Raw genomic sequence first — 25,536 nt, forward strand, 5'->3', positions numbered from 1 at the left:
TCATATTGTCAGAGTAATCTTATGATAAACTATGTTGTAATATAGGCTATATATATATATATATACATGGGTTGGGCAATGAAACTGAAACACCTGGTGTAGACCACAATAATCTATTAGTGTGGTGTAGAGCCTCCTTTTGCAGCCAATACAGGATCAATTTGTCTTGGGAATGACAGATACAAGTCCTTCATAGTGACCAGAGGATTTTTGAGCCATTCCTCTTTCCTCACAGTGGCCAGATCACTATGTGATGCTGGTGGAGGAAAACGTTTTATGACTCGCGCCTCCAAAACACCCCAAAGTGGCTCAATAATATTCAGATCTGGTGACTGTGAAGATGTTCAACTTCACTTTCATGTTCAACAAACCACTCTGTCACCAGTCTTGCTGTATTGGTGCATTATCATGTTGATACACAGCACCCCCTTCAGAGTACAGTGTTTGAACCATTAGGTGCACATGGTCCTCCAGGATGGTTCAGTAGTCCTTGGCAGTGCCATCATTGATCCACGCCCCTGCTTCACTTTTTGCATGCAACAGTCTGGGTGTTAAAGGGTTAGTTCACCCAAAAATGAAAATTCTGTCATTAATTACTCACCTTCATGTCCTTCGACACCCGTAAGACCTTCGTTCATCTTCGGAACACAAATGAAGATATTTTTGTTGAAAGCTGATGGCTGAGAAAGGCTTCAGATAGGCCTCCATTGGCATTCAGTACATTTACACTCACAAGACCCATAAAAGGCACTTAAAACGTCGCTACAATGTCCATCTCAGCACAGTGGCTCTACAATAATTTTACGAAGCGACGACAATAGTTTTTGTGCGCAAAAAAAAATCTAAATAACGACTTTATTCAACCTCTTCTTGTCTTCCGCGTCTGCCTCCACGACGCATGCGCGAGAATATGACGTAGCGCCGGCGTTCGGGAATCCATGAAATGCACACTTTAGCCCGATTTTGAGAACTACGTCGAGACCTAAAGCACGATCAATGTAGAATTCAACAGCTTAGATACGAGCGTCTTCCTCTGCTTGTAAACAAATCGCTTCTGGGTCATGTGTCCGAACGCCGGATCTGCGTAATATTCTCACGCATGCGTCGTGGAGGCACACACGGAAGACAAGAAAAAGTTGGATAAAGGCGTTATTTTGATTGTTTTTTTGCGCACAAAAACTATTGTCGTCACATCGTAAAAAATGAGCGTAGAGCCACTGTGGTGAGATGGACTTTGTAACAACGTTTTAAGTGCCTTTTATGGGTCTTGTGAGTGTAAATGTACTGAATGCCAATGGAGGCCTATCTGAAGCCTTTCTCAGCCATCAGCTTTCAACAAAAATATCTTCATTTGTGTTCAGAAGATGAACGGAGGTCTTACGGGTGTCGAACGACATGAGGGTGAGTAATTAATGACAGAATTTAAATTTTTGGGTGAACTAACCCTTTAAGCTTCTTTGGGGCTCTCTCTCTCTAACTCCCCCGGAAAGACAGTGAAAGTGGACTCATCAGAGAACAATACATGTTTTACATTGTCCACTGCCCAAGTTTTCCTCTGCTGGCACCATTAAAATTGATGCTTGGCATTGGCACAAGTGACCAAAGCGACCATGAAAATTGACCCTGTGGAGCTCTCTCGGCAACAGTTTTGGTGGGAACAGGAAATTTGAGGTGCGCATTTCTGTGGGTTTTATGTTTTTTGGATACTATCTGGGTGACACCCCTTTCAGACAGCTTCCTCTTGCGTTAAAAGTCACTCCTGTTGGATGTGGTTCATCCTGCGTGGTGGTATGCCGACATTACCCTGGATACCATTACTCTCGATACACCACAGGGATTTGCTGTCCTGGTCACAGATGAGCACCAACAACAAACACCATCCTCTTTTGAACTCTGATATGTCTCCCATTATGTTGTATAAATTGCAATACTTTTGTGTACAGCTGTGATATTGCTTTGCTAACTCAACCTTCATTGTCTGCTCTTACTGATGGAATGTAAAATCAGTGAAGATTGGCCACCAGGCCACACATACAGTATATACAGTACGTGTGAAACCTCCAACCCTATATTGGCTAGTGTTCAGTTTCATTGTCCAACAACACTTAGGGCCCTATCTTGCACCCAGCGCAATTGACTTTGTACACCGACGCATGTGTCATTCCTATTTTGCACCCGCGCAAAGCGCGCTTTTCCCTCCACAGAAGCACGTCGCTAAACTAGTGAATGCACTTGCGCTCCCTGGGCGGGTCAGCGCAAAAAAGGAGGCGTGTTCCGGCGCAAACAATCCCTGGTGCTATTTTGCTGTTCCATTAAACAATTGCGCCACTGACCAGAAAAAAACTAGTCTGAAGTCAGTGGCGCGTTGCGCGTTGTTCATTATGCTATTTTAAGGGCGCATGCTTGACCATAATGTATAGCGTGCACAACGCGCATACACTTTGCTCATGTAACCTACACAGATGCAACAGTTATTTTTGCAAATCATAAATTGTTACACTAAAAAATATTAACACATGAGATGACGGAAATCATTGTGGTGTGCCACGAAGATGTGAAAAAATAGGCATAAATCTAGCTTACAAATGATTCAGGCTAATTGTAATAATTAAGGATAAGACCTGTTTGTCCAATAGTGGCAAGACATATATGTATATAAGGACATCTGACAAATTGGTTTGTCCGTCAAGAACCAGGAACAAAAATCGACTGAAAAACTGAAAGACTGAAAAAAAAAAAAAAGACTGTGAAATCACCTTTACCATAATGTACAACATTACAACTTCACTTCTCTGTCTTTCACTGCTCTTAAAGAACATCAGTCTCCTCAGCTGTGAACCGCTCCTGGCGTGCGCCTGGTAAATACGCCATAATAATAGCAATCCATAATGGAACTTGCGCACCTGCTTTTAAAGGGAATGTTGGATGACGCTCGGATTGGTTTATTCACGTTACGCCCAAACCACACCTATGAATAATGAAGCTACTTCAGACCAACCCATTTTAGATTTGCGCCGGGCGCAAGAGCCATTTATCCCGCCGGGAAAATAGCAACAGCGCCGAGACCCGCCCACAAAGTTACTTGCGCTTCGCGTTTTGACACTTGCGTTTCAGATCGTTAAAATAGGGCCCTTAATGTCTTAACTTAATTGTAAAAAATCTAGTAATCTGTACAATTCATATACTATACCTTGTTTACTCAGAAAACCCAAGTTAAGATTAATTGATTGGCTTGAGTGCCATTTTGTCAAGCAAAAAAAAAAAAAAAAACTCACCATTATGGTGATTAGTGTTCCCTTTGGTTGGGCACTTGGAGCATTCAAATTTTGTTGCTAACATTTAGGTAAAAAAACACTATCTTACAGTTGCTTATGCTTGAGTCACACACAGACTACAACATTCAGCATGGAAAACACAACAATGGTAACAAGAATGGTAGCTATACTAAGTCAAGAGTAAATCTAAAGTAAATTAAGTAAAGTACTCTCTACAGTCCTTTTTTTAGTGACTAGAAGCATTTGTCAGCACAACATGCTATTCCTATTTAACTTTACTTGGATTTTTAAAGCCAATCGGTTTGCATGCTTTTTATTAAGTGAGTCTAATTAAATTTTACTGTGTACTTATATAGTGTATAGTACTTCAAAACCACATTTCCTCTAATGTTATACTTATATTATGTAATATTGGTTTCAGGATCACTGTTATTATCATGGAACAGTCAAAGGGATCCAGGGGTCGAGTGTCGTCATCAGCACCTGTGCTGGATTCAGGTAAGAACCACTGTAGATCTGCATGTGTATTATGTGAAAAAATATGATTTTATCTTGCATGTTCAATGCATCTTTAATTTAGAATCTTGTAATGTAATGCTTGTAACATTTTTATTGGAAGAGCCCATGTAAATGCACAGTACTTGGCTTATTTCATTTTATAGTGACAACAGGGATGCAATCATTGGCAGATGTGAGGAGTTTTTTTTTTTTTTTTTTTTTTTTGCAATTCCTTTTGGTGCCACTAGTGGTTCAGAAATGACACTCCCCACCTTAAACCAAGGTAAAATCATAACCCATGGCGTCTTGTGAGCTATAGCTTAATTTTCTTATTCACACATGATCTTTTTCCGAACAAAAATATTTTATTTTATTCTTTAGTTCATCAAATTTACATTTTATAGTATTATTATCATGCAGTCGTGGCCTAATGGTTAGAGAGTCGGACTTGTAACCCGAAGGTTGCGGGTTAGAGTCTCAGGTCCGGCAGGAATTGTCGGTGGGGGGGAGTGAATAACCAGCGCTCTCCTCCACCCTCAATACCACGACTGAGGTGAGACCCTTGAGCAAGGCACCGAACCCCCAACTGCTCCCCGGGCACCGTTCACTACTGTGTGTGTGTGCACTTGGATGGGTTAAATGCAGAGCACAAATTCCAAGTATGGGTCACCATACTTGGCCACACGTCACTTCACTTCACTTCACTTCAAAACTGTCCTTGATTGGTTAGTAATTGTGACTTTCACAAAACAATTTTAATAAAATTTTGCTGTCAGACTCTTAGAAAATTCAGCTCTAGTGATATGGCTTTGTTGTGCAAAAGTTCCAGTTTATTAGCCCAGGAAGTGAGTTCAGCGAGTTCATTGTGCAACTTTTCTCTGGGTTTCTGAGTGGGCCGAGGGTAGATGTATAGAGTCCTGTTGAGCTGCAGCTCATTCAGAGACTCCATTTCCTGTCTGAACAGACACACATTGACTGATATCCAAAAAGATCAATGAGTATATATAAGCCAGCACAGCTTGAGTGTGTTGGGTTTGATTGGAGATGGGGAAAGCTTGAGCATTTTATAGAGTGTACACACGTCCTTCCAGATGATTTTCACAGCTGCTTTGTATGATTCCACTAAATTACCGCCATGAAAACATTTTGTCTAGAGTTTTATTTATCATATAACAGATGTGTTAGCATGTCTTTAGTTGCCATTCAAAAACTCTTGTTAATGTCATTGAGCATTCTTCAACTTTGCAGGATGCCTTTTACAGATAGTAGCAACTTTCTCCATTTATAGACAGTTAACGTTCACATAATATTACCATGTAACTGTAAGATTGTTAGTTAATCTTAATATTGTAACGGTATCGGGAACAAACTGAAGATTAAAAATCCAAACTGAAACTTTAATAATGTTGCTTGGGAACAGACAGACCCTAGAGTCCTGGAGGTGACAGGTAGGTGAGCAGGACGATGCTGGCAGTTGCAGATGACTCCAGAGTGGTGCCAGTGCTACAGGGGACCATGGAGGCACCAGAAGCTCAGGGGACCATGAAGGCGCCGGAAGCTCAGGGGACCATGCAGGCTCAGGCAGTTCAGGGAGCCATGGCGGCTCAGGCAGTTCAGAGAGCCCTGGCGGCTTAGGCAGTTCAGGAGACCAGGGCGGCGAAGACCCTTCATGGACAGCCAGCCTCCTCTGGAGCAAGGACAGGAGGGACAGGAGATGGAGTCCTCTCTGGACTTGGGACAGGAGGCGTAGTCCTCTCTAGAGTGGGGACAGGAGGCAGAGTCCTCTCTGGACTGGGGACAGGAGATGGAGTCCTCTCGGGACAGGAGGCGGAGTCCTCTCTGGACTTGGGACAGAAGGCGTAGTCCTCTCTAGACTGGAGACAGGAGGCAGAGTCCTCTCTGGACTGGGGACAGGAGATGGAGTCCTCTCGGGACAGGAGGCGTAGTCCTCTCTGGACTGGGGACAGGAGGCAGAGTCCTCTCTGGACTGGGGACAGGAGATGGAGTCCTCTCGGGACAGGAGGCAGAGTCCTCTCTGGACTGGGGACAGGAGATGGAGTCCTCTCGGGACAGGAGGCAGAGTCCTTTCTGGACTGGGGACAGGAGATGGAGTCCTCTCGGGACAGGAGGCAGAGTCCTCTCTGGACTGGGGACAGGAGATGGAGTCCTTTCGGGACAGGAGGCGTGGTCCTCTCTGGACTGGGGACAGGAGATGGAGTCCTCTCGGGACAGGAGCAGAGTCCTCTCTGGACTGGGGACAGGAGCAGAGTCCTATCTGGACTGGGGACAGGAGCAGAGTCCTCTCTGGACTGGGGACAGGAGCAGAGTCCTATCTGAACTGGGGACAGGAGCAGAGTCCTCTCTGGACTGGGGACAGGAGCAGAGTCCTATCTGAACTGGGGACAGGAGCAGAGTCCTATCTGAACTGGGGACAGGAGCAGAGTCCTATCTGAACTGGGGACAGGAGTAGAGTCCTATCTGAACTGGGGACAGGAGTAGAGTCCTATCTGAACTGGGGACAGGAGTAGAGTCCTATCTGAACTGGGGACAGGAGTAGAGTCCTGTCTGAACTGGGGACAGGAGGCAGAGTCCTATCTGAACTGGGGACAGGAGTAGAGTCCTATCTGAACTGGGGACAGGAGTAGAGTCCTATCTGAACTGGGGACAGGAGTAGAGTCCTATCTGAACTGGGGACAGGAGTAGAGTCCTATCTGAACTGGGGACAGGAGTAGAGTCCTATCTGAACTGGGGACAGGAGTAGATTCCTATCTGAACTGGGGACAGGAGTAGAGTCCTATCTGAACTGGGGACAGGAGTAGAGTCCTATCTGAACTGGGGACAGGAGTAGAGTCCTCTCTGGACTGGGGACAGGAGGCGGAGTCCTCTCTGGACTCTGGTCACGGGCAAATATTAGGTTTGGCTTCTTTTTGTGCCTTTCATATTGTTGTGAATTTCTGCAGTGGAAGCATTTTCATTGATAGTTGGGCGTCCCTGTACATCTGTGAAGTGTTGTGTGTGTAACTAGGTTTGTGTTCGGGGAATACTTGGATATCCAGGAAGCAAGAAAATCTGTTTTTGCTTAAATAACCCAGTTCAGCATAAACACAAGTTGGCTATCAATTGAGTTGTATTCCCTTTTTTCTTCACCCTCCCATCCGGGATAAAGATCAGTTTGTGTGAAGAAGCTGTTCTGCTTCCTGTGCAAAACCCAGCTGAGAGGTTTCCATCCTGTCGGCCAGTTTAAATGTCCATGACTCTGATTTTCCACATTATCATTGAATCTGAAAGGTTAACCATCCCTGTGATTGACACGTTGTCTTTTCAATCCTCAGGGGCATGATAACGGTCAATAACAGCGTGAGCTACATGATCGAACCGCTAGCTAACCAAACACACTCTCAGGAACATGCCGTATACAACGCTCAGAGCCTGAAACTGCCAGCGGGCACCTGCGGACACCACCATGGAGATGGGAATCACACGGAAAGCCTTCAAGAGCTGATTGATGTCATGGCAAAGTCTCAGCAGACCAATAGGGTGAGATCATGGGATTGCTGTGCAAGAACCTTTGACCCAAAGTCAAAATAGAGATCCTCTTGGATCAGTGCACGTTTTATTGTCTAACTTTTGATTGCTTCACCATAAAAAAGTTCCAACAGCACTTGCTCATGGTTCCCATGGGATTTTTTAAAGCATTAGGGGCACATTTCCTTTGTTGTGCTATGTATTGTAGAGAAACTAATGTAACATAAAATTAACCTAGCTAGTTTTAGAAAAAAATAAATATCAGTGTAAAATGGTGAATTTGGACTCTACCACCTCAGAGGTCTTGACCTTCTAAATCCAACAATATAAATCAAAATAACAAAATATTTTGATGTTTATTCCCATCTGAATCTGAATATATTTCCATGTACACTTTTAAATAGTCCTACAAAATATACAAAAATGGATTTTAAAATATATTTGCCTAAATATTTTCCAGAGATATTTTATCTACTAATATTTTCCCGTATATATTATTTGGCCGTGTGTATACTTTTTCAATGTAAATATATTTTCTTTTTCCAAATGGGCATTTATTTGCCCCTTGAAGTATATTTTGCCATGTTTGACATTTGTAGGTTTAAATTAAGTAATTTTTCCTAAATTAACATATATTTAGCATGTATGTAGGCCTATTTGAAATATATTTTGGTCAGATCCTTATTTGTGTAATATTCATAGCTAGAAATGTGCACAAATCACATTTTGGTATAGGCTAAGTGTTGCAAAACCTTATAAAAAATGACAGTGAACATTTCCTCTTAAGTATCTATTTGTTGAAATGTTTGTACCCTATTCATGGAAAGTACCAGATAATAAAACTTGTTATTTAAATAAATGTGAAGCGCTGACTAAAGTGGTACTAAACTAAGGACACATTGTTCTTTGCGTTGGCATACATGAATAGAGTGTCTGTCCCTGACTGAAGACACAGGATGTCTTAATTAGTTGTGTCTCACAGCATTTAAATGTATAAAATCCGGTTTTGAGGCAGTGACTCAGCACTTCTTCAGTAGTATATCAAATTAGCTTATGCTCAGTCACATCTTATCTATCTCTTCCTGCAGGAAAGAAGGGATGTCAGCAGTAACATGAAATACGTGGAGCTGATGCTGGTGGCCGACCACGCAGAGGTAAAATCACTTAAGGCATCAGCTGAGAAACTTCCTGGGGAGCTTTGAGAGAAAAGAGATACTCAGTAAACTGTTTCAAACTGCTGAAGTTGGTGTTTTGCACCATGTTGATTTTGACTGATACTTTACAAATGTACACTACTGTTCGGTAACATTTGGAGTCTGTGTTCGATCACCTTTTTTTTGTGGAAGTAATTAATAATTGTATTAACATCTATAAAATATTTTTCCAATAGATTTCTGAGATTTTAAATAAATGCAGTCCTTTTGAGCTTTCTGTTCATCAAAGAATCTTGAAAAAAGCAGCAAATCAACATAGAATGATTTCTGAAGGACCATGACACTGAAAATTCAGCTTTGCCATCACAAATTACATTTTAAAATATATTAATTTAATTCATTTTTCCATTTATTCTTTAATCAGGGACAATACACAATAATACATAAAATATGTAAAAATGCGCCAGATTTAGCCAACACTGGCTAATTTTCATCCGTAGTCCCTTGGCAGGTTGATGTTAGGGACAAGACAAAACAAAAGAAACAAAAATAGTGTACCCAAATGCCTATGATCACAATTTTGATTTGACAGTAACCATTTTTTAAGGTTTTTTGAGAAACCACAATGACGTGTTATACATTTTAATTATTTAAGCTCCGTTGGAAGTCCACTCATGTGTTCCTCTGAAAGAAAAAGATAACTGACCAAAAGTAGTTCTTCGCAGTAGTACATTACAATCACCCCTAGTACTGGCTCGTGTATACCGTCCTGTTATTTAATCTTTAAAACCATTTAAAATCTTAAAAACAAGTTCTAAGTCAGCAAATTGTATCAAATGTTCCCAACTTAAAATGGAGGACTTAGTTAAAATACTACAATGGTGAAAACTATTTGGCTTTTTATCTAGAACCTTGAGAGTTTGTTTATATATGATTGCAACAGGTTTAAGAATAGACTTCCATGTTTGTGTCCAGGTAGTCATACAGTATGTAATGTGCGGAATAAATGCGGAATAAATGCGGAATAAATGCGGAATAATCATCGAAATTCATGAATAATGAATTATGAAATAAGCCAAGTACTGTGCAACCTTCTTTAGTCAACCTTCTTTAGTCAAACAATTTCTGATAAATCGAAAGTTCGCTAAATTAAATTTTACTGTGCTTACCACTTTCTTCACATGTTTTTTAAAAGAGAGCTGAGAATCGATTATTATTCCTAGGTATTTCAATTCATGTACTACCTCAAGTTTCTGTCCCTGAATGAATACGTCTGCTTTCACATCATGATTTGGCCTTTTTGTAAAAAAACATACAGACCGTTTTCTTAACATTCAGATGTAAACATGATTTGATAAGCCATTTTGAAATGTGATTCATTGTATCAGTTAATTTCTGTGCAGCCTCTTGTTGATTTTTTGCGTGTACATACTAGACAACATCATCGGCATACAATTGACATACAACATCTGGAGGACAAACATTTGGTAGATCATTTACATATATGCTAAACAATAATGGACCTAAAATAGAACCTTGTGGAACTCCAATATTATAATCTAGATATTCTGATGTAGCATTTATAACCCTTACACGTTGTTTTCTCTTTTCTAAATAAGATTTAAACCACATAATTGTCATAACTAAATTTGATAACCTTGAGAGTAAAATGTCATGATTTACGGTTTCAAAAGCTTTCTTAAAATCCAAGAACACAGCACCAACCACACCTCCTATATCCATCTTAGATTTAATATTTTCCAGCATAAGGCAATTTGCAGTTATAATAATAATATTTCACAATTTTACTATGTTTACTGTAAAACCCCAAACTTTTGAATCGTAGTGTATCTTTAAAGCTGCAATATGCAACATTTTTGCAGTAAAATATTCAAAAACCACTAGGCCAGTGTTATATATTTTGTTCAGTTGAGTACTTACAATATCTCAAATGTTTCCAACTATTTGTAAATAGTGAGAAAATTTGCAGAATCTGCCGTTTTGTCCGACAAAGGAGTCAGGAGAGTTAGTAGATTAATGTCGGTGGGAAAACGGTTTGTACTGACATCTTACCGCGGTTGAAACAACATTTCTTTTAGTGTTCATTCATGTTTATTTCATGCTTATCAATGAACTAGAATGAAGAGATAATCGGTTCACAAGCAGCTTTAACTGAGGCGCTACAGCGATCACGTCACATTAAAGAGCCACAAAACGCTATTTATTGTTTAAATTTCTTTAAAAAATTAACATTTTAAAGTTGAGACTTTGTTTCATATCAAAAGTAACTTGCTCTGTCCTGTCTTGTCGACGTGTTGTCAGTGTCCTCTTTGCTCCGCGATGTATTTTCTCTACATGAGAACATGTGTGTAGTGTGAGAGCGCCATGGCTTGCCGGACATAGCAACAGTAACTAAAGGGGGCGGGTCTTTGAGAACGGTCAATTGCTGCTTGCGAGGCGTGTGTTGCGCTCATCTCATTAACAAGCGCTCCAGCGGCCTTTCTCAGCTCCCACAACACTCGGTCCTGCTCTGCTTCATACTACAGTAACATTAATAATCGCATGAACATGATTTCTGCCCGAGTCCTATCCCGAATTCTTTTTAACCGGCTGTGAGGTGAAGACCACATGTCCCAAGATTCTGCGCTCAAACTTGGCGTCATCAAGCTACGCCTTTGTTTTGAATAGGCGACCTCTAGCGGACGGAAAAGTTACATAGTGCACCTTTAAACAATAAATGTGACTGAATTTGTAAATTTTTCCAAATAAAATATGCATTCCCATGCAAAAGCTGCCACCATAATGCTAGTGCTTTCTGGGTTGTTGCCAAGGTGTTGCTATACATTTGCCGAGTTATGAGTGGTCATTAGCATGTTGCTAGGGTGATCTGTGTTGCTAGGTGGTTACTTACTGGCCCTATTCGAAAAATGCACTATTTTTGAAGAATAGCTCTTTAGCAAACACCGCAAATAATAATCTCAATATTTATTTCTGTCATTACAGGATTCAGACAGTCTGTCCTTGGTTTTTATTGTCATGTTTTTGTAGGACGTACTTATTATCACACAGACATCATCAACATTTTGTGCCAGGTGGTTGCTTGGGAGAAAGGTGTCTGGAAAACGACAATGACAATTACCAGACAGTTCTGGAGCTTTAGATCAGTCTTGTCTGTTTGTTGACTCTGCAGAAAGACTCAGAATAACTGTCCTCTGCTCTGATAGAGTCATCACGAAAGATCATTTCAACCATCTAAGTCAAAGATGCCTCCTAATCGTGTCTCTTTTTCAGTTTGAGAATCAGGGTCGGGACTTTGAAAGGACCAAAATGAGGCTGATTGAAGCAGCTAACTTTGTAGATAAGGTGAGATTGTCGTGAATGGTACTATTAAACACACCTTTTTATCACACATCTGGACTCTAATATATTATGTGACTTGATGTTGCCAGTATTACAAAGCACTGAACATCCGTGTGGCTCTGATCCGGTTGGAGATCTGGAACGATCAAGACAAGATCAGTGTGACCGACAACCCCTACAGCACCCTGAGTGCGTTTCTGGCCTGGAGGAGGAAAGAGCTGCCACAGCTGCCCAATGACAACGCTCAGCTAGTAACGTCAGTCTCACTGTAGCTCCTCCCACCTAATTAACATATTAGAATGATCGCTGATAAGGATCCTGTTTTTAAAAGGATAATTTTTAAAATCCTCTTATCATTTAATCACTCACGTTCCAAAACTCACGTTTCAGCAAAATTCTGTGGTCAAAAATGTCTTTTGTCCTTTGTGAAGTGCGGGTAACACCCAACAACCCGCCGTCAAATGCAGGTGGATTTCAGTAGTGGCGTGTAACGCAGTCGCTCCTATTAGCCACTTTGGCAAGTATAATATATAGGATACAATTTTTCATTTGTAGTCTTTTAAAAAGGAATCTGAAATAATAAACTTAGTACAACGTAGTGTTGTCAAAAATATTGATTTTTCGATACTTACTGATACTTAAATATCTGAAACGCTTCCAACACCGCACAATAGATACACAATACCAGCTGTGCTTTCTCACTCTCCGACAATGATTTGACACACAAACCCTCCTCCCCTCAATCAATCGTTTCATTTGCTCCAGGTGAATATTGTTGGTGTGTGTATCTCGGTGTTGGATTGCGAATAATTGTACTCATTCCTGCAGATTTTGTGCTCACAACCAAAGTAGGCGCACATAAAGTCGCCTCTCAATACTAAATTGAGTTCTTTTTCGCTGCTTATAGCACTTAAACAGTCGAATACACACAAAATAATGTCTAAATGTGAGTATTCACGTAAACACAGTCAGTTATGTTTAATTGAACATAAACAGTTGAGAAAGAAAACGCATGTGTAATGGTAAAATGGATCCGGGCATCAGGTCTTAAAGTGACAGCAGTCTAATATCCCTGCTGACAAATTATGAGATAATTAAAAAAATATCTATATGGCAGTTTTTCCTCTATGGCTTTGATGTCAAAATTGTGGCCAGTGAAAATGCTGAGGGGCTAGAAACTTTGGAAAACTAGTAGCCACAGTGGCTGGGGAGCAAAAAGTTAAAGGGGGGGTGAAACACTCAGTTTCAGTCAATCTCATGTCAATCTTGAGTGCCTATAGAGTAGTACTGCATCCTTCATATCTCCGAAAAGTCTTTAATTTTATTATGTTTATAAAAGAAAGATGCGCTGTACCGAGTCTTTCCGGAAAAAAACGAGCGGCTGGAGGCGTATCGTGTGGGCGGAGTTAGAGTGTCACGAGCGCGCAGCGATTGCGTTGAGAACTGAGAAAGCTCTGACATCCTTAAACATGAAAAAACGTTATCCTAAATAAATCATGGAGATCAATCAGATTTAAACATACATATATGATCCAGAATCAGATCTAGAGGCTGAAACTGAACAGGAGAAGCAGCAACGACGACTACAGCAGGACGTCTCAATGGTATGTACTGTAAAACGTATAACTTATAATGGTACCTGCTTATAGCGGCTTTACTCATGGTTTATGAGGATATAATTTGATTTATGGACTGTATGCGATTTAATGTTAGCAGTAGCAAGCGGAACGGTTTTGCAAGTCAGACTAGTGCGTGTTTACATAGAAAAACAATGGAATAGTCGCGCATTTGAATGAACGAGTCAATAGCTAACAACACAAAGACATTTGAAGCTTTACTCAACGCCTGCTTCCAACATTAACCGCTGGAACCGTTCCATCTTTCAGCGTTAGACGAGCTACAAATCCAGAGTTGAACTGGGCCTTGTTTATAAAACGATCGTCGCCGAAATGCAGGGGTCCCATTAACGCTGGGTTCTTTGGGAAGCTGTACAGGTTTGTCTTGGGTTTCCCGGACAACCAAAAACACACATCTTTGTTGACATTGTTGATTTCGTGACATCCTATGACTGCAGCCCAGCCGGCTTCCCTAAAGCCGAGCACAGCGCTATAATGGGCGTGCATTTGCTCTCTCGCTCTAGTCGCGCGCGCGCCCTACCGGGAGAGGAGCCCGTACGGCCTGTGCAAGGACATTCCGCCCCATCTGACGTCACATATACCAATACTCGAAAAAAACTTTCCGAAACTTATGAGAAACCGGAAGGAGTATTTTTGGCACAGAAATACTCCAACAAACGTCCAACTTTTTTTTTTGAAACTTTGCCCATGTTTAGCATGGGAATCCAAGTCTTTAACAGTGTAAAAAGCTCAGTATGCATGAAACAGCATTTCACCCCCCCTTTAATGTCTAGCCCTGGTAGCAATGCATGAAGCTTTCTGTAGATCAATGCGGCGAATTCATCATGTGACTGAACCTGATGCAAAATCTGTGTGTGGAAATCTTTCGCCCTTATGAGAATAGGAATCGTTTGGATTCTTGAAACGACTGGATTTTGCATGCAAATATTGGCTGAACAAACCCAGCTAACAGGGAATATTCTCAGAACTTATGCTAACATTCTGCCAAGGTTCTCTCAAAGTTATGAACAAACCCAAAAGGAGAAGTTTTGAATAAAATATGCAGGCTCTAAATCTACAAAAAGGACATAAAATCATATTAAAACTAGTCTATGCAACCCATGTGCTATAATTCAAATCTTCTGAAGTGATATGATATCCTTAGATGAGAAACAGATGTTTAATAGTGCTTCATCTCCTTTTGTATTCCATGTAAAAAAGGTTTGGGAGGACATGTAAGGGTGTAAATCACACAATATAAATTTTTGGATGAAATACCCCTTTAAATATGCCTATATCTGTTCAGCTAGTCAGTGCATTGGTTTGATTTGGTTGTCCCATAGCTCTATTGGTATTCGAACAAATTGTTTTTGTTGTATTTGTAGGGGCGTGTCGTTTCATGGCACCATCATTGGCCTTGCACCTCTTAAAGCCATGTGTTCTGAATACCAGTCTGGTGGAGTCAATTCGGTACATTTACCTAATGTCTTATTCCATTGTGTCTTTATTGCCAAGCACGTCCCTTTATTGGACTCACCTTTTTTGTTTTGTCTGCCTCTCTTTGTAGGACCACTCTAACAGTGCTGTGGGGATCGCTGCCACTATGGCTCATGAGATGGGGCATAACTTTGGGATGAGCCATGATAGTCAAGGTTGCTGTCGTGCTCAGGACGATGGAGGCTGCATCATGGCTGCTGCCACAGGGTGAGAACCAACGTAAAAATGCTGTAAAATACCAAACCTGCATGAAACCTGACAGAATTCTCATTTAAAATCGACATCAAATAAAAGTCAAAGGTGTTCTTCAGGGCTCCATTCCCTCAAGTCTTCAACTCCTGCAATCAGAAGGAGCTGAAACGCTACCTGAGCTCCGGCGGGGGGAAGTGTTTGTTTAACCCTCCCGACACCAGGCTCATGTACGGGGGCCAGCGCTGTGGAAACGGATACCTGGAGGAAGGAGAGGAGTGTGATTGTGGAGAAGTGGAGGTCAGGAGAGAGTTTCATTGCTTCCTCTGTCTCGTTTTCTCCCACGCCGTTGTTCCGGTTCATCTTTCACACTCAAATTTTCCGTTTCTGTTTCCTTTACTACAAAGGAGTGCTCAAGTCCCTGCTGTAATGCCAACAACTGCACGCTGAAGATCGGCGCTGAGTGTGCACATGGAGTTTGCTGTCATGAGTGCAAGGTGAATCCCTGCCAAACTCATCTCACGCTTTCTGTCTCGACCGCCTTTCCTGTGGTGCTGCATCAGAATTTAAATGAATAAATGGGTTTTTAAAAGATTTTAGTATAAGTTTATGAAAGTACTCTTTAAAGAGTTAGTTCAACCAATAATAAATCATTTACTCACCCTCATGTCATTCCAAATCCATAAGACTTTCATTCATCTTCGAAAACACAAATAAAGTTATTTTTAATGAAATCTGAGCGATTTCTGTCCCTCCATTAACAGTCTGCACAACTAGCACTTTGATGCTTCAGAAAGTTCATAAAGAGATTGTAAAACTAATCCATATGAATGGAGCTGTTTAGTCCACATTTTCTGAAGATAGTCGATCACGTTCTTGAACAGATTTAATTTAGGCTTTTATTCACATATAAACATTCATCAACTCACACATCAGTTGTGGTAAACAGAAGCTCAAGCATTTTCACTTGACGTGCGAGAACCAATGAGGTTCATTCTTGTGTTACACAGCACATTTGAGCTTCTGCAAGAACCAATGAGGTTTGTTCTGGCACATCAAGCATGTTCGATTTAGCTTCTGTATATACACTCACCTAAAGGATTATTAGGAACACCTGTTCAATTTCTCATTAATGCAATTATCTAATCAACCAAGCACATGGCAGTTGCTTCAATGCATTTAGGGGTGTGGTCCTGGTCAAGGCAATCTCCTGAACTCCAAACTGAATGTCAGAATGGGAAAGAAAGGTGATTTAAGCAATTTTGTGCGTGGCATGGTTGTTGGTGCCAGACGGGCCGGTCTGAGTATTTCACAATCTGCTCAGTTACTGGGATTTTCACGCACAACCATTTCTAGGGTTTACAAAGAATGGTGTGAAAAGGGAAAAACATCCAGTATGCGGCAGTCCTGTGGGCGAAAATGCCTTGTTGATGCTAGAGGTCAGAGGAGAATGGGCCGACTGATTCAAGCTGATAGAAGAGCAACTTTGACTGAAATAAACACTCGTTACAACCGAGGTATGCAGCAAAGCATTTGTGAAGCCACAACACGCACAACCTTGAGGCGGATGGGCTACAACAGCAGAAGACACCACCGGGTACCACTCATCTCCACTACAAATAGGAAAAAGACGCTACAATTTGCACGAGCTCATCCAAACAGGGTGATTTGATATATTGAAGTTGAAGACTGGAAAAATGTTGCCTGGTCTGATGAGTCTCGATTTCTGTTGAGACATTCAGATGGTAGAGTCAGAATTTGGCGTAAACAGAATGAGAACATGGATCCATCACGCCTTGTTACCACTGTGCAGGCTGGTGGTGGTGGTGTAATGGTGTGGGGGATGTTTTCTTGGCACACTTTAGGCCCCTTAGTGCCAATTGGGCATCGTTTAAATGCCACGGCCTACCTGAGCATTGTTTCTGACCATGTCCATCCCTTTATGACCATCATGTACCCATCCTCTGATGGCTACTTCCAGCAGGATAATGCACCATGTCACAAAGCTCGAATCATTTCAAATTGGTTTCTTGAACATGACAATGAGTTCACTGTACTAAAATGGCCCCCACAGTCACCAGATCTCAATCCAATAGAGCATCTTTGGGATGTGGTGGAAAGGGAGCTTCGTGCCCTGGATGTGCATCCCACAAATCTCCATCAACTGCAAGATGCTATCCTATCAATATGGGCCAACATTTCTAAAGAATGCTTTCAGCACCTTGTTGAATCAATGCCACGTAGAATTAAGGCAGTTCTGAAGGCGAAAGGGGGTCAAACACAGTATTAGTATGGTGTTCCTAATAATCCTTTAGGTGAGTGTATTCGCTGATCAATGTTTATATGTGAATAAAAGTTTTATGATCTCTTTATGAACTTTTTGAAGCGTCAAAGTGGTAGTTGCGTAGCTGCCAATGGAGGGACAGAATACTCTCAGATTTCATCAAAAAGATCTTCATTTGTTTTCCGAAATTATGACAGAATTTTCCTCTTTGGGTGAACTAAGTGGTAAGTTTAAATACATTTAATAAATTGATAAAAAAAAAAAAATTTTAGTTAAAATTTAAATTAAAAAAGTATTTTTATGAATTAATCTCGATAACTAATAGACCTAACCATTTATATTCAAGTTGATGTCTGCTAAATGTTTTGCTTTCAGAGAACAGTAAGACTATTATTAGAACATAGACATGTATTTTAGGATATTTTTTTCTCACAAATGTCCACAGTTTAAAAAGTGCCTGGCTCTATTTTAAGAAAAAAACGTATTAAATTAATACGAGTTTGTTCTGTCGCACTCTTGACCAGCTGAAGAGTCCAGGAGTGATGTGTCGTCCACCTTCAGGCTCCTGTGACCTGCCTGAGTTCTGCGATGGGAAATCAGAGTCCTGCCCTGCTAACTTTTACCTGATGGATGGCAGCAGTTGTGCGGGTGGCAGTGCCTACTGTTACACGGGCATGTGTCTGACGCTGGAGCAGCAGTGCCTCTCTCTCTGGGGAAAGGGTCTGTGTCTGCTAAATTGCTAAAAGTAACACAATTTAAAAGTAACACCATAAAACCAAGCACCCAATATTTTGTTAGTCATGGTTTTCACAAAAAAATTTAAGCAGCACAACTATTTTCAACTGTGATAATACTAAGAAATGTTTCTCGAGCAGCAAATTAGCATATGAGAATTAATTCTGAAGGATCATGTGACACTGAAGACTGTAGTAATGATGCTGAGAAATGTAGCTTTGCGTCACTGGAATAAATTATTAAAATATATAGACATTCTTTTAAATTATAATAATATTCACAATATTACTGTATTTACTGTATTTTTTGAGTGATGTAGGCTAAGGGTGTTCTCATGGCTTCACATTTTCCAGTGGAAATCCACTCAGCAATGTACTGTAGTTTACAGCAGAACAGATACTGTGTTTGGCTGTGATCTTAGTCTCTGAATGTGATGCCATCTGCTGCTATCATTTGAGTCCAGCTGAGATATACTACAGATTTTAACATTCACACAACCAGTAAGTAAGTAGATGTTTCTATTCCCTTCTGTTCTGTTTCTGCTGCACATTTTCTGTCTCTATATCTTAGATGCCCGTCTTGCTCCTGATCTTTGCTTCACTAAAGTAAATGAAGCTGGTGATTCATTTGGAAACTGTGGCAAAGACGCCATGGGTGCATACAGGAAATGCACCGAAAGGTGAGAATAATTTACTTAACAACAACAACAAAAAAACACACAGACATACTAACACACAAAAACACTACTCATCAAAAATAAGAATTGGAATAAAGAATGTTTTATGTTTTTGAAATCTCACCAAGACAGTCATCTTGTGAAAATTGTGAAACATTATAATTTTCAGCATCATTACTCCAGTCTTCGGTCACATGACTCTTCAGAAATCATTCTAATAGGCTGATTTGCTGCTCAAGAAACTTTTATTATTATTATCAATGTTAAAGAAAGTTCAAGTCTTTTCATTTCAAAATTTTTGTTGAAACCGTGATACACTACCATTAAGAAAATAATAATTTGCATTAAAAAAGAATCAAAAAGGGATCAAAAATGATAAGTAAAGACATTTATAATGCTTCAAAAGATTTCTATTTCAAATAAATGCTGTTTGTTGTATTTCCACAAAAATATTAAACAGCAAAAACTGTATTCAACATTGATAAGAATAAAAAACATTATTAATATTTGAGCACCAATAATAGCGGATAAATAATAATTGAGCAGCAAATCAGAATATTAGAATGATTTCTGAAGGATCATGTGACACTGAACACTGGAGTAATGATGCTGAAAATTCAAAACATATTGAAATAGAAAACAGTTATTTTAAATATTACTGTTTTTGGTAACACTTTAGTTTAGGGTCCATTTCTCACTATTAAAGGGGTGGTAAAACACATTCTTTTGAAGGCTTGACTGTGTTTGTGGGGTGCGCTGTAACATGTATTCATGCTTCGTTTAAAAAAAAATTGCCTTATTTTTCATATATTTGACCTTTATTCTACACTGCTCTGTCCCTCCTTGTAAAACGGTCTGATGCTTTCCGGGTTGTATGAAGCCAGTCCCTCAAAAATACGCAATGGGCTCAGATTGGTTAGCTGGCCCAGTGTGTTGTGATTCGCTAACCGCAGTGCACGTCGGAAACGTCACGCCCCTTACCGGAGGCTGTGCTTTGGTCAGTATTAGAAACAACGGCGTCAATAAAACCACACCAATCTGAGCCCGAATCAGACCCAGAACATTTGAGTGAAGATGATCGAGCAGAACCTGTTCAGTCCTCGAGAGTAAAGACTGCGGATCTATAGTGATCGCTACTGAATGGCACTGTTACTTTTGTATTTTTAGAACGATTATAGCCAAATATCTGTCGCAAGAACTAACCCAAAACGAACACTAAGCACTGGCTTTAACTAGTAAGTTAGCCAAATCACACACAGAACCATGTTTAGCATGCCTGTAGATAAACAATACATAAAAGCTCTAATCAAAGAATAATTTACACTAATGCCAGGTTCGCTGTTGAGATTTTAACGTTAGTGTTTGTAACGATAGGTGTTCGTCGGATAACGTTAAGTATGAATGAGCATTTAACAGACTGGTTTGCAGAACAGCGTTGTCATCTGTTTACTTCCTTGCTACAACCTATTACAGGAAAACACATTGATGAAAAATAAATCAGACTTACAGGTTGTGGCCCGTGAACAGCTTCTGTTTGTAAATCCAGCTTTCAGGACAAGCCGTTGTGCATATCCTGTATTGAACTCGCGAAGTTTGTGGAAGTTTGTGTTGTCCTCCGTGAAATGTGCAGCGCGCGCGTCGTGCATCCACGCACTGGCAGTGTTTTTTTCACGCAGCTGACGTTGTGCAAATCTGACATTGAAATCGCGAAGACGGTGGATGTTTTCCTCTGTTAGATGTGCTGCAGGGAGCCCTGCGCGCGCCTGATTCCCCGCTGTCTCATACACACGTGCATATAACATGCTGTATGTTAAACACTCTGCAACGCACCCCCGTCCCAAGGAAGGCTGAACAGAGCAAGTACCCCAGACCTGCAATCCGGATGAAAATAACAGCGTTTCCTTGGCATCGCGGCAACAACACTCCAGCCTAACTAACGTTATACCACAACAGCGCCGCGATACAAAATGGCCTCACCCCCCCTTATTTAATATTCTCGGAGGAGGGGTTTATGTAAATATTGAGCCTGTTGATGTCACCAACCCTGGAGGAATGTCTGTAGTCGCCTACTGGCCGTTTGCTGTAGTTCTTAGAAACTGATTTCTTTAAAAGCAAATATCTCCCTTTGCTTTAAACTTTGAACGTTGTAACTTTGCAGATGTTGTTTATGCTCAAGCAGCAACATTACACGCTAGCTTAAGTTAGAATAGTGAAATCGTGGTTTACCACCCCTTTAACTAGATGCTTATTAGCATGCACATTCCTAAAATATTGGCTGTTTATTAGTACTTATAAAACACATATTAATGCCTTATTCTGCATGACCATATTCTACATCCCTTAATGCTACTCAATGCCTAAACTTAACAACTACCTTACTATTAATAAGCAGTTTTTAGGAGTTTATTGAGGTAAAAGTCATAGTTAGTTAATCGTGAGAATTGGACCCTAAACTAAAGTGTTACCCTATTTTTTTACTTTATTTTTGATCAAAAGAATGCAGGGTTACACTTTGTTTTAAGGTGTCATGAGTAATGGTAATTAACTACATGTTTTTACTATAGGGTTAGAGTAGGATAAGGGTTTGGTTGAGGGTTAGTTGCATGTAGTTATGCTTAATGTTATCACTATGGTAAGTACATGTAACATGTAACAAGGACATTGTAAAATAAAGTGTTACCAAATGCATTCTTGTTGAGCATAAGAGACTTCTTTGAAACCCATTTAAAAAATCATAATTATTCCGGTAGTGCAAGTCATCATTATGTGAGCCATCCAAAGACGTGCTGTTGCTTCTCTGTTTAGGAATGCTAAATGTGGGAAGATTCAGTGCCAGAGCGCTGCCAGCAAACCAATAGAATCCAACGCCGTCGCCATAGACACCAACATCTATAACGGTCAACAGAAGATCCTGTGCAGAGGGACACATGTGTACCACAACGGTCACGATAAGCACAACCAGAATGACACCCTAGACCCGGGCCTGGTTCTGCCGGGGACCAAATGTGGGGAGAATGCGGTGGGTATTGGACACATACAGATCTTTTGTCCTCTTCAATCAAAGTTTTGTCTTTTAGCCTTGTCTCACCAATAGGTTTACGCCACTCAATGGCTATGAGTGTATCGGAGGACCTCTTCTTACACTCCCTTTTCACTTCATTTACTATCCGAACAGATCTGTTTCGAAGGGGAATGCCGCAGTGCGTCTTTCCTGCAAGCAGATGGATGCAGTGCCAAATGTCATGGCCATGGGGTAAGTACATATTACTTATTTCTGCATAGAGATGGTTGAGCTGCAGAAATGTGGTGTAATTGTTCTGGTGCATCTTCACACGTTCAACAAGGTGCATGGAAAGAAAAGGTATTTTTGGACAATACCAGCAACACTTGTGACGTTTTATACATACATGGCCATTGCCGAGTCTCAGTGCATTTCCTGTTTGCATCATTTCCTCCTATGGTATCATAAATACTTTCTATAACAGTCAATTAAAAAAATCCTTTACTATTTACAAAAACATCACATAATGTAAATAAGTTGTCACAGAATAAGGATATGTGAATGACTCATTTTTGACAAAAATGGCAGATAGAAACTAATTCCAATTTGACGGTATATCATTTTGGCTAATTCAAGAGATCAGTTCATTTAAGGGTGTGGTTTCAGCCACGTAAAATTGTGAGGGAAATTGGCATGTGTGAAACGGAGTTGTGCTAAACTTACATCAGACTTCATTGGTGTAATCAATTCCATTGAACCGGCTGTTTTGTCTGACTTTATAAGGCATTGTATTACTTTAGACAACAGAATGAATATCTGTATTGCGGGTAGGGTTTAAAGAAATAGTTTTAGACAGTTTTTCATAATTCACTCACTCTCATGTTGCTCCCAACCTGTGTGCATTTTTAAAGGAATAATTTTTTTTTTCTGTCATGGTTCTAAAAGAACAAAAAACCATAAAGCCAAGGACTTTTAGGAGGGATAGTGCCTATTTCAGAGTGTCTATTTACACCAAGTGCAAATATCGCACCTTGTTGGCAAGCACTATTTACACTAGCTCTGCCTAACAATGCCTGGTTGGGCCACACTAGATTAAAAAAGATGTACATGTTTCAATGTCTTCAGTGTAGTCAGTAGAGAGTAAGGCTCATGGAACTTGATTTTGACGCGATCAACCCGGGTTCGATTCCACCTTTTGCAGAGCTCGCTCTTCTCTCTTTTTCCATCACATATCACATCGGAATGCATTTACTTTCAATAAAAATTAAGAAAATATTCTAAAAGTGGAAATAAAGTGCCTAATGAAATGTTTAATAATAACAAATGTATTTATTGGGTAGGGTTAAGGGTAGGTGTAGGGAGGGCTTTTATTGTCCCATTAAGACGGCATCCATTTGAAAATTTAAAGAAATATAATAATTTACACTCTATGTTATTATTGCATCCTGTTTATGTACAACAATACTGAGGTGCAAATAGTATGTATCTGCCAAAATAAAGTATAAATAGCATCTAATTACTATTTACACATATTGGAAAGAACTGCTAGGCTACTTTTACATGGTGTAAATAGAATAAATCACTATTTTCACTTAAAAATAAGCCATGTTACTGCTTATCAAGATTTTTTTTTTAACAATACAAAAACCTGGACATTTTGAAGGTTCGGAGAACATTCAGGTATAACTGAATGTTAAATTTTTACATTTTCCCTGCATATATCTTAATGGGAAGGTTAACAAAACGTTATTAGAACAAATTTTTTGTTAGCTGGGATAGTCCATATAGCAAAAAAGAGTAACTTAAAATTCAGATCTATTTCTTTCGATTGTTTTTCACTGAAAAATAAAACAACTTTAACAATGGAACAAATGCTTGTTGTTTTTGTTGTGTTTCCCTGCAGCTTTGCAATAATAACCACAACTGTCATTGTAACCCGGGTTGGACACCACCATTTTGTGAGATGACGGGTTCAGGAGGCAGTTTGGACAGCGGGCCTGTGATCGCGCACAGTACGTCAACAGACACCTCATAACCTGAATATTTCATTGAATGTTATCTGCGATACTTCCTGTTTTAAATTTGTCCTTTTGATGATTTGTTTTGTTCTTGTCTTATCTTGTGCAGGCAGCCTTTACTTTGTAATGGTTCTCCTTGCCCTTTTTTTTCTTCTGGTATTGGCTATCCTCGGCGTCTGTTGGTATCGCTGTAAACACAAGCTCCTCCCTACCAAAGGCTCCGCCCTTCCTGCTACTCAAACATGCATCAAGTAACTGCTAAACCTAACTGCTAAATGCAAACACATACATGCAGAGATCGTCATGTTTTTGGCCATTCTTGTGTTAGAAACTGTGTTTTTTCTCTTCTTGTCAGTGTTCCAGACACCCCTCAGACTAAAAGTCACACGACAGGTCACGCCAACCCAGTGTTCCAGCCAAGGAAACCTCACACTGATGAACAGGTGTGAAGTTGTTGTGTTGTCAGCGTGTGTTCGCAGCATGTCCATCCAATAGCACGGTTCTGTGCATCATTGGCTTTGCTCCAACAGGATGGCAAAAATTTGCCGTATCCAACACAAATCCATTTAGTTGGATGTTGTCTGAACAGAAAAAAAACACATGGAACCTAAACCCATCCATATTATTGTTAACTAAAACTAAAAATGTTAAAAAATAGTTTTCATTAATTGAAATAATGCTGAAATTAGTCTATCAGTCTAATAGTTTTTTTTCTGCAATTGTGGACTCAATAGAAATAACATTTGATATACTTAAATGTGTGGGCAAAAATAGACATAAGAATCAATTCCAGGAGTTAAACATTGACCCTTAATAAAACTTTTCATTGACATTGGTGGAATGTCATGCTGGACATGAGAAGAGAGAGAAAAAAATCTTTCCACAATGACAGCAAATCTATTACATTGGTTTTCCTTCATTAGCAACTGATGTAGAAATACAGAATATCCACTGATTGGTTGATGGAAAATAAGTGCATTTTTGCAATGTTTTTTGACAGAAGGTGCATATAAACAACAGTTTTTCCTTCTTCAGGCCTGTCCTCGAGCGAGTCCTACAGGTCCACCGAGATCTAGACATTCTATCGTTCGGCCCACTGTGAAACCACCTCCAATCCCAGCCTACACTGCACACAAGCAGAGTTTACAGCCTTCAGAGCCGTCCCAGCCTTCTCCATCAGCGCCCCCCAAAACAAGACCGCTACCACCCAACCGACCCCCTCCACCCTGTCCCATGACCAAACCCTCCCAGACTGCAGGGGTGAGTGTCCTCCTCTCATGATGTGTCCTCCTGAGCAAATGCAGATAAACAATAGTGTGCTGCTTACTATAAAATATTTGCTGTGCTCATCCAGGCGCTGCCTAAGAATGGCCTGCCAGTGGCACCACCCATGTTGCAGAAAGGGAAATCCAATCTGAAGCCCCCTACTGGCCACTACCCAAACGTCAGGTAATCAGAAGGAGCTGTATGCTGTGAAATGAAACTTTAGTAATAATAATAATAATTTTTTTAATCACAAGTAATAATGTGTGAGTAATAAGGTGTATGTAATTTTATATAGTATAATGGCTTTCTATGTAAAATGGCGTGAGAAACTGCATGTTGCGTTTGTATTCTAGGTTCAACTGCTTGCCTGTACAATAAGGTGTATATTGAATCTGGTCTTTTAATATAACTATCTTACTAGTACAAAAGGTGTGTGTTCTTA

The 25,536-nt window shown here is 40.3% G+C and overlaps 1 protein-coding gene across 1 annotated transcript in view; it reads left to right on the top strand.

Annotated features, from left to right (window-relative positions):
- The window catches only part of adam19b (ADAM metallopeptidase domain 19b), a 43,998-nt gene that overhangs the window by 17,144 nt on the left and 1,318 nt on the right, over positions 1–25,536 (top strand). The window contains exons 5-22 of the mRNA XM_079838228.1: positions 3,697–3,773; positions 7,106–7,310; positions 8,387–8,452; positions 11,744–11,815; positions 11,902–12,068; positions 14,814–14,898; positions 14,996–15,132; positions 15,237–15,414; positions 15,522–15,611; positions 17,923–18,118; positions 18,704–18,812; positions 21,615–21,828; positions 21,985–22,062; positions 23,714–23,822; positions 23,938–24,079; positions 24,184–24,271; positions 24,864–25,088; positions 25,183–25,277. Of these exons, the coding sequence (XP_079694354.1) occupies positions 3,697–3,773; positions 7,106–7,310; positions 8,387–8,452; positions 11,744–11,815; positions 11,902–12,068; positions 14,814–14,898; positions 14,996–15,132; positions 15,237–15,414; positions 15,522–15,611; positions 17,923–18,118; positions 18,704–18,812; positions 21,615–21,828; positions 21,985–22,062; positions 23,714–23,822; positions 23,938–24,079; positions 24,184–24,271; positions 24,864–25,088; positions 25,183–25,277 (2,333 nt within the window). The remainder of the gene's footprint in view (positions 1–3,696; positions 3,774–7,105; positions 7,311–8,386; positions 8,453–11,743; positions 11,816–11,901; positions 12,069–14,813; positions 14,899–14,995; positions 15,133–15,236; positions 15,415–15,521; positions 15,612–17,922; positions 18,119–18,703; positions 18,813–21,614; positions 21,829–21,984; positions 22,063–23,713; positions 23,823–23,937; positions 24,080–24,183; positions 24,272–24,863; positions 25,089–25,182; positions 25,278–25,536) is intronic.

Source organism: Gobio gobio (assembly GCF_949357685.1).
Source record: "Gobio gobio genome assembly, chromosome: 16".
NCBI lineage: Eukaryota > Metazoa > Chordata > Actinopteri > Cypriniformes > Gobionidae > Gobio > Gobio gobio.